This window comes from Pseudoliparis swirei, chromosome 7 (assembly GCF_029220125.1).
Source record: "Pseudoliparis swirei isolate HS2019 ecotype Mariana Trench chromosome 7, NWPU_hadal_v1, whole genome shotgun sequence".
Taxonomy (NCBI): domain Eukaryota; kingdom Metazoa; phylum Chordata; class Actinopteri; order Perciformes; family Liparidae; genus Pseudoliparis; species Pseudoliparis swirei.
This window is the reverse complement of record NC_079394.1, coordinates 18320371-18328504: the sequence shown is the minus strand read 5'-3', so window position 1 is coordinate 18328504 and position 8134 is coordinate 18320371. Positions and strand designations below refer to the sequence as shown.

The window sequence follows — 8134 nt, the reverse complement described above, 5'->3', positions numbered from 1 at the left end:
TCAAATCAGTAAAATTTTATTTCCCAAATTTGTCGTCATACAATTGCTAGTTATGGGAAAAGGGAAGCAATTATGGTAACAAATGAAAAAAATTGATGCATTTTACAACACAATGTCAAATCTAACCAGCACATTTAAAAAAGCAACAAAAAAAACCATGCACAATAAACATGGGTAAACTAAATAAAAACAGGAGTTGAATGAAACTGCACAGGATGTTTGAAAGCAGCTCTATAACCATTGAAATATGGAATCATAAATTAAAAATGATCTTCTTAAAAATCGAATTCCACAAGAGGAAAGATCAACGACTTCCTCAATAGGGTCGCTCTCTGCGCTCCGGGCGATGGTCCCTATTGAACAAAAGAACAGAAAAGTAGTCAGTGACATGTTTGCCGTGTCACTTTCTGGTCATTTAACTACTTTGACATGATGGTCCTGGAACGTATTCACCAAGAACACCTACAGGGAGTCTGGATCCTACCTCATATCCATCTTTCCACCTGGGGGGCCCATCCCTCTTCCACCTCTGCCACCCATTCGGTCCATGGGTGGTCCTCCGCGCCCGGATCCACGGAAACCCCCTCTATCCATGCCACCGCGTCCTCTGAAGCCACCACGGTCGCCACCACGGTCGCCTCCCCAGCCTCCACGGAAACCTCCAGGACCACCTGGGCCTCCAGCTCCCGCCGGCCCGCCACGGTCCATACCTCGGCCTCCACGCATTCCCATTCCACCTCGGCCTCTGTCACCTCCTGGGGGGAAAGGAGGGCCGCCAGGGCCACCAGGGCCAGCAGGGCCAGTAGGGCCAGCAGGGCCAGTAGGGCCGCCAGGGCCAGCAGGGCCAGCAGGGCCGCCGCCCAACCCTTCTGGTTTGGGTGCTTTGCACTGGTTACACTCCATCCTCCAGGCAAAGTTCTGGTTGCCACAGCCCCTGTGGACACAGACCATTAAATAAATTAGAAGCAAATCTATGATAATTTTTTTTAAAAAGCCTCCAAAAATTGGACACGGCACATACGGGTTTGGACACTCCCAGTCCCCAGCTCTCTGCTGCATGTTGCCTCCTGTGGGTCCACCTCTACCCACACCACGAGGACCGCCACGTGGGGGGAAGCCTCCACGGTCTCCTCCTCCTCCACGGTCTCCTCCTCCTCCTCCTCCACGGTCTCCTCCACGGCCCATCATACCTGATGAGAAAATGACAACATGTCGTTTAATCACGAGCATATTCCCATTGTTTTTACATATTTTTGCCCCCGTTGATGCCAGACAGCTTTGATGTGCTATATGGTCCAACTGTTTCTACAAGTTTGTCCAACACAAGCAAATACCGCTGACATTTACCTCCACGACCCATCATACCATCTCTCATGGGCATGCCGCCCCTCATTCCACCCATCATGGGCTTGCGGCGTGCCATCGACACCTTCAGCCTTCGACCTTGGTACTCCTTTCCTACAGTTCAACATTTAAAAAAAGTCACACGTTATATTACATGGAGTATTTTCAGTTTAGATTCATGCATTAGGTATTGTGTTCAAGTCTCATGTGCACAGTTAATAAAATGTACCATCAAAATGCTCCACAGCTGCTTTGGCACAGACTGGCTCCTCGTAGGAGAGGGTGGCATCTCCTTTGGGCTTTCCTGAGTCCTTGTCCGTGTATATGTTGATGGCGGGCAGGCCAAGTCTGCGGTTAATCTTCACACAAAGAAAAGTAAGTACCTCTAGTTCAGACCCGAGTTATGCTTACGAGAATCTTTTAAGTGAAGAGCTATTCTTACCCTGATGGGGCCAACATGTTTAAAGAATTCAGCCATTTCCTCCAAGGTAGCCTTCTCAGTCAACCCTGTGATGTAGATTGTGCTGTTTTCAGAGTCATCCTGCTCTTCAGGTCGTCCTGCAACAAATACACACGTGTTAATGCAAAGTAAAACAATCTTCCTTAATACCACTTAAGTATTCTGTATATCAGTGAGTAATAGGGCGTCTCATGCCTACGCACCCATTTCACGCTCATCGCTGTTCATTGGTCCTGTAGTCCATCATTTGAGGGGGAGAGAAACAGATTGTGAAAAGTCAGTGTGAGAAACTCAAGTTCCGTGTACAACACCTGAAGAGTACTACAACGGATAACCCAGACACTCCCTTAAAGATGCTGCCGGCCATATTGGGAAGTTGAAAATGGCACCTTATGGCACATCACATTCCCCACAAGTGATATATTGAATTGAAAATGGAACACCTCAGACCCTTTGGCAAATAGTGTGTCATTTGAAAATAACTGTCATTTGAAAAGCCTCAATGACCAGTAAGAAATCCTCACAAAAACCCTGGAATTCGGCTCATGAGATTTGTTAAAAAGCAGTAACACACATTTGAGTGGAAATTTGTTTTAACCTGTCAAACTCGTCGAACCATAAGCAGTGACTGAATTATACCAAGTACACCAGAGAAAATGGTCTCAGGCATTGGGGGAAAAAAAGCCAATATTTTCAGATATGTCCATCTAAATAAATTTTGCATACCACAATGTAAAGACACATCAATACTCGAAGCATATTTGCTCAAAAAGTTTAAGGCTTTGAAAGGACGAACCAGTGTAATACTCGTTAACTTACCACCAGGCTTACTGAAGCCACCTCGTTCTCCAGCGCTGCTATGGGGAATAAATGGAGATATGAAGGCGACTTCCCTTTTACAGCCACTTCCATGGCTCGAGCAAAGTGGCTTGATTGAGGGAGTAATCAAAACATTCTAACTAGCCCAACAGGAACTAAGAAAATCCCCAAAATTATAAAAACACAATCGACGGGTTAAAAGTATTAGCTATGTGCCATTCCTTAGCTCGCCTTCAGTGACAGTTTGGAGTAGCGGACACATCTGTGCAAAATTATATTAATGAACAACATATCTTCACAGCCTTTGGGTCGTCACATTTTCAAACAGTTGTACAACGGTATAAATATTTCAGATGCATTGATGGCATAGTGGTACCTGGAAACAAGCCAGCACCCAAATTAAATTTGTTCTAACAAAAGGTTACATCGGCCCCAGATTTGTACACTTGTATAACATAAACAATGCATCTGAAATTTGACATGAAGTAGTGAGCATATATGTAAACAAAACAATTACACAATTTCTTAAGACACAACACCAAAAATATGTTTTTTTACAGTGTTTACCAGGATTATGTTAAATCAAATACAAAGACGTCCATGTTAATGAATACACCCATCATGCTTATAAAAACCACCATCCTCAGTTGTTGAAAAAAGGCAGACCCAGAATCTTTGTTTTAGCTCCCTCCTGCTGCTTAAGCTGGCGGCTCTGCACCGAGTACAGATACTTTTTAGAGAATAGATGGGTTTAAATGGCTCACTGTTACCTGCACGGTATAAATGTGACAAAGCATGTTAAAAAGTGATCAAAGGAATGTGATCAAACATTTGTATTCCAAACCACAAAAACAATTTCAGACATTTCAAAATGACATGAATATACCTGTGCAAAGCTAAAATAAAAATGTAACTAAAAGATCTATGCAAAGTCTGAATTGAATAATGTATTTAGGGTTGTATTCCTATTTATGCAATTTGTAAATGCTTTCTTATTTACCTCTACTTCAGAAACCCTACACACGGTTGATTAGAGTGCTGTATCAAAATATATATGCCTAAAACTGTTTGTATGTATGTTTATTAACTGCAACAAAACCAGAAGAAAGAAGTCATGCAGAACTCTCGTTTCGACTGGTGTACCCGTAAAGTTCTTTAGAGAAGGACCGTACCCTTCAAGACCCAAAACTGAATGTTCAAGAGTGTGTGGGGGGAGGGTCTTTCCCAAAACCAGATCCTAAGAATGAGTACCTGTCGTGACTGATATCTATTTTCACAATTCAAAAATGTCATTATTTTTGCCCAGATTTTAGTCTAAAAGCTGTGAACCAATCCAAAACAATGTACCGTACAACCTCCGTTTACCGTCACAGAACTGGCCCGTCTCTAGGCAACCCTTTAAATTCATTTTCAGGGCAGCTGACCGTCAGTTCAACTGATTTGCGCCAAACCACGTTTGGCTACAGAGTAAAAAATGCTATGAGCATCAACACGGGACAAACGGCTCAAGTGTCAGAGCTGCACCAAGAGTAAATAAAGTTGATTGCCATTTCAACGAGGGTACCAGAGTAATGTGTCACGGATCTGCTCTATGAGTTAGAATTCCACTATCGGAGGGATCCACACCTACATACAACACAAAAAAAAAAAGTATGACACACCTGAACGCCCGTTATTGTCGTACGGCTGAGATTAGACTGAAGCCCACGAGACCAAAACCTATTGACTGAATGCACCAAGACCATCACCAGAGCACTCCTAAAATATGAATATGACTATAATGACCAATTATATTGCATCAGTAACTTGTTTTTCCCCCCACCAACTACATCACGGTGTGACACCACAATAAACGCTGCCAGTCCATGTGTGACAAATAACAGTGGGTGTGTTGGACCATTTTGCTTGATATTATATTATTTGCTCTCAATATTTTGACCATGCTGCACATTGACAGTTTTGACCCGTTCTTTTCTCTTCTTTTTGGCTTTGATGGATAGCGACACATCGATAGTTTTTTTAATGAGTCAAGAACGTGGCATCAAGTAATACTTCTGGTCATCGGTTATGACTTGTGTGCTACGAGCAGACAAAGTACTCAGAAACTTTAAGTGCAAGGCATTTATTGTTCTTAGTCTCTCCTAGTTGTAGATGCAAATTTTACTAGTCTTGCAGTACTATTAGCATATCTGACTCCCATTGGTCGAGTGCAACTTCTTTCATTTCATCTGGCCAGTCGAATGAAGACAAATACGTATTGCCAGCGACAGCCTTGTAAAAACCCAACCATGAACTGATAACACCATTGAATGTATCCGCAAGTAAAAAGGGGATGAAAAACGCAACAAGAGGAAAGATATTGACCCAAATATAGCATTTGAAAATAAGTTTTTGAAATACAGCAGAATTTACTGCATGAGACCTTCGTCTATTAAAAAAAGTTATGTTGCTCTCATCTTCCAGGACACTATTTTAATTCAGTATTTCCAGCATCACAATTATTGAGGGAAAAAAAATCTGCACGATTTATTCAACCACTAATTTATTTCTAGTATTTGTATGTGTCACGAATGATGAACCAAAGTGGAAAAGTGGTTTAAAGAGTGCTGATGACCGTGTGTTTAAACCTTCTTTCAAGGAAACCCATGATAAGTGTGTGTATGCAAGATATTATAGCAATAAGATTCTAACACATTATCTGACCAATAATAAAGTAACATCAGTGTTAAAAAACATTGGTAAGATTCAAATTATGTTCTAGTAGTTAAGCTGTTAAACCTAAATGTTTATGCACAGGTCTTTGATTCATAAAAAATAAAAATGGGGACAAACCCGTATCTTACCTTTGGCAAAATTAGAGGCAGGGCTGAGAGAAACTGGCTGAGAATTTCTACAATTGATGGCAATGTTGGCATGGACTACATCATCCATCACGGGCCTCAGGTTTTATCGGGGAAACTCATAACTTATCAGCCTTGATGGCGTAAAAATCACAACCATCTCATAGAGAAAAAAGGTTGCATCAATTATTGGAATTCAACTATGGATTACTCCAACTGTTTCTGATGACCAGTGTCTCAGCCCTGCCCCAAGAGCCCACAGGACCTGTAGAGTTTAAATACAAAATAGGTTGAGTGGTAAGGAGAGACACTTACCCCATTCCACGGCCTCCACGGCCACGGTGCATCATTCCACCACGATCAAAGCCATCTCTGCCAGGGCCCCTGCTTTCCCCTGACCCGGCATACCTTGAAGACTCAGAGCCAGAGTAACCAGAACTTCCACTCTGGCCATCCTGCCTGTAATTACCTACATAACAGGAGCACAAATGCATCAGCGTATAGTTTACAGTAAGATGAACTGTATCAATATAGATTAGAAGCATTCATTATGCAAGGTTGAGCACGCTTACTGTAGTGGTTGGACTGGTTGTAACTAGGAGGTCCACCTTGCTGGCTGTACTGGCTTGCTGGTGGCTGACCATAGGAACCAGAAGCCTGAGGAGGGTAAGCAGGAGGAGCCTGTTGCTGCTGCTGGGTCTGCTGCTGGTACCCCGGCTGCTGACCATAGCTAGCCTGCTGGGCTTGGAAGCCAGATTGTTGCTGGCCGTAAGCTGCTGGCTGGGAGTAGGTACTTTGGCTGTAACTGGCTGGCTGGCTGCTAGCATTGTAACTGATGGTCAACAAAGAGAGAGCATTGAAAGAAATGATGAGCATATCCTTGTGAAATTCACTTATGTGACTTCTAGCTGAGGGGTACGTACCTCTGTGGTGCAGTGGGAGCAGCCTGCTGGCCATACCCAGGGTAGGCAGACTGAGCAGTATATCCTGGCTGAGAGCCGTAAGACTGGGAGGCAGCAGGAGCAGCAGCAGCAGGAGTGCTGTCATAACCACTGGCTCCATAACTCTGGGTTGACTGGGAGTAGGTATTGGTGGTTGACTGGGTGGCAGGATAGCCAGCTGTGGGAAAACAAATGTATGTATTGGGTGCGATATTCATAAACTATATATAATTAATCATACGTGAAGGGTTGTCTTTCAAACAAACACTCTAGGCTGCAGACAAACATGGTGGCCAATTCCAATAGGCAGAATTTAATTTCATCGATCAGTTGGAAGTTCATGACAGTTTGAAGTCTGATTGAGGTAGCCAGAGCAAAATACAACTGTATTAGATTGCAAAAGGACATTGTGCAAATGGCATTGACGCACGAATGCATATTTAAAACCAATGGCACCAAATTTGCTTTTGGTTAAATGTAGTCTCATTTCAGTCAATGCATGGAGTTTCAAGCAGAATTGGTCAACGCTCCTGTTTAATAACCGACCTGCTGCTGGCTGGGCATAGGAGGATCCATACTGTTGCTGCTGCTGAGTGTAGCCTGCAGCAGCAGGTGTTGTCTGGGTGTAACTTCCATCAGCAGCAGCAGGTTGCGCATATGATCCATAGCTCTGTTGACCATAGGTCTGCTGAAAAGCAAAAATCATGATTTAACGGCTATGTAGAATCAACATCAACTTTAACTCCTACACATGAAACATATAGAGCATTATACCCATACTGCTTCCTGTCCCCCATTTTACCCTCTTCGACTGGTGTAAACAAGATGTGCTGTAGTTTGTATTCAACAATTTAAATTAACAAATTCAGTCCATAAAATATTGCATCAAGTTAAACCGGCACCCACGACTAGGCCAGTAACAACAGGGTAAGTTGCAACAGTTGCTTTCCCTTCCCCGTTAACGTAAATCTCACCTGTGCAGACTGCCCATAGCTTTGAGTGGGCTGGGCAGCATAAGCAGCATACCTGGAAAGCACAAATTCAAGTTTTACAACGTTACGGCTCCTTAAACCTACCGCCAGTAGCACGGAGGAGGAGTCATTAACCCATTCATGCACATGGACACTCAAGACATGTAAAAGCATTGGATTCAATCATTAAGTGTGTGCTTACCCTTGCTGCTGCGCAGTGGTCTGACTGTAGGTGCTGTAATCTGCTAAAGGAAAGTAACGTGTGTTAGCCAACGACTGACGATTCGAACCAAACGGTCTTGGCGCGAGCCGCGATGCTAATGCTAGCAGCACGCTACACTGAACGGTTGTTAGGTCGCCATTCAGCGTCGCCCGTGGAGGTTAAACCTTTCACCGAGCAAGCGGCGCTTCAACAAGCAATACGGCACGCGGCGAGTAAGAAGGTGAATTACACGTATTTTATTAACTTCGTTAACCTGGCGTCAATTGTCTAACAAAGGGAAACCCATCGCGAAGCCAACATCACGAGGCCTTGTGCCCAACATTAGCGCGAGTAACACGAAACGCTATTTGAACGTATAATCAGACAAAATGGAGAATGCCGGCACGATCTGTTTTTATAAAAGAAACTACTTAGTTGCTTAAGTAACCCCACATATATTCTTCGCAATATGCATACAATTTCACAATTATCTACTTACCCGGAGCCGACGCCATTTTAGTGTGCCTGTAGAAAGACGACTGGAAGGAGTCTGGCTG

The 8134-nt window shown here is 43.5% G+C and overlaps 1 protein-coding gene across 5 annotated transcripts; it reads right to left on the bottom strand.

The window, feature by feature from the left end:
- On the bottom strand, nucleotides 1-8131 carry LOC130196215 (RNA-binding protein EWS-like). Of its 5 annotated transcripts, none has more exons than XM_056418138.1 (15): nucleotides 8077-8131; nucleotides 7578-7620; nucleotides 7379-7430; nucleotides 6951-7092; nucleotides 6387-6582; nucleotides 6036-6295; nucleotides 5779-5932; nucleotides 2624-2661; nucleotides 2008-2037; nucleotides 1787-1902; nucleotides 1574-1703; nucleotides 1348-1458; nucleotides 1022-1190; nucleotides 485-934; nucleotides 1-353 (listed from the first exon to the last, which is right to left on the bottom strand). In XM_056418138.1, exons 1-15 carry the CDS (start codon nucleotides 8090-8092, stop codon nucleotides 317-319), a joined length of 1944 nt encoding a protein of 647 aa, XP_056274113.1. In that variant the 5' UTR covers nucleotides 8093-8131; the 3' UTR covers nucleotides 1-316. The 5 variants fall into 5 exon arrangements, with proteins under 5 accessions (XP_056274113.1, XP_056274114.1, XP_056274116.1 ...); XM_056418139.1 differs by having other exon boundaries at nucleotides 2624-2658; XM_056418141.1 differs by having other exon boundaries at nucleotides 6951-7089.
- Between the last annotated feature and the right edge of the window lie 3 nt (nucleotides 8132-8134).

Excerpts from the sequence above, each read along its gene's own strand:
- LOC130196215 (XM_056418138.1), bottom strand. Across the intron at positions 6,296-6,386 it reads GCTCCCACTGCACCACAGAG|TTACAATGCTAGCAGCCAGC; the intron begins GTACGTACCCCT and ends GTTGACCATCAG. Across the intron at positions 1,704-1,786 it reads AACATGTTGGCCCCATCAGG|ATTAACCGCAGACTTGGCCT; the intron begins GTAAGAATAGCT and ends CTTTGTGTGAAG.